At 36.0% G+C, this 1094-nt stretch overlaps 1 protein-coding gene across 2 annotated transcripts in view; it reads left to right on the plus strand.

Annotated features, from left to right (window-relative positions):
• NSD2 (nuclear receptor binding SET domain protein 2) overlaps nt 1–1094 on the plus strand; it is a 109429-nt gene that overhangs the window by 92902 nt on the left and 15433 nt on the right. For both annotated transcript variants that reach the window (XM_014520060.2, XM_025204438.1), the window contains one exon: nt 579–779. In XM_014520060.2, coding sequence (XP_014375546.1) covers nt 579–779 — 201 coding nt within the window. The remainder of the gene's footprint in view (nt 1–578; nt 780–1094) is intronic.

Below are 1094 nucleotides of genomic sequence, written 5' to 3' on the forward strand. Positions count from 1 at the left end.
TTCTTTCACTTTTTTTTCCTCTTCTCCCTCTCTCTGGTTTCTGCCTCCAGTGTCTTTTTTTCAGTCCACTTATTTCCTTAAGAAATGTGCTTGTAGCCTGTAGCTATTAGTCTCCATTGCTTCTGATCTTGTAACAAACTACTATACAGTAGTGGTGATACTTCAGTGTGACAGAAAAGATATTGAGCACCTGTTGACATTCTCAGGCAGCGAACCTGCAGAACTTTGTTATGGAAATGCTGTGTTCCAAGATAATGGAAGTTCTCATGGGCTCTTAGTCAGGTGGGCCAGCAAGAAACTTAGCAAACTTTCTCACGGAGTTTGTGCATCTATCTGAAGTTCTGCAGGATCGCAGCCTATACTACTGATTTACTGTTAGAGAGAGGCTTTTACCAAGTCAGTGATCATATGAAGATTTGATTATTAAACATTATATTGCATTGGGATTGTATCTGGTATGTTTTAGGCCAGATTGGTTAGAAGATCTTTGATACCAAAAATTGTAAGTCAAAATATGGCTTAAGCACAGAAGCTAGAATGAAAATGTCATGAATTATTTTTATTGTTTTTATCATTAGGTGTGCACACCTGTTTTGTTTGTAAGGAGAGAAAGGCAGATGTGAAACGATGTATTGTATCCCACTGCGGAAAATTCTACCATGAAGCATGTGTAAAAAAATTTCATCTTACTGTGTTTGAGAACAGAGGTTTTCGATGTCCTCTCCACAGTTGCTTGAGCTGTCATGTTACTAACCCCTCAAATCCAAGAGTGTCAAAAGGTATTGCTAAGCTGTTAGACATCTAAGGAAAAAAGTTTTAAGCTGCATTTGTTAAGCTACAGCTTAGTATTGCAGAATATAAGGAATAAAATACACCTCTGCTAATTCAGCTATTTGCCTTGTTCTGTCCATTATACTTCTTTAGTAGGAGGGTTCTAGTTGTAATGAAAGGGGCTTTTTTTACTGAAGCCTGAGTTTGTTCATTATATGGTGGTTCTTAATATTTATGATAACTTTTTAAACACTGAGTGAAAATCCATGTGGCTTTTTAATTTTTATTCTTATATAGATAATATAATTGCATTCTCATATTTC

This window comes from Alligator sinensis, unplaced genomic scaffold (genome assembly GCF_000455745.1).
Source record: "Alligator sinensis unplaced genomic scaffold, ASM45574v1 scaffold445_2, whole genome shotgun sequence".
Lineage (NCBI taxonomy): Eukaryota > Metazoa > Chordata > Crocodylia > Alligatoridae > Alligator > Alligator sinensis.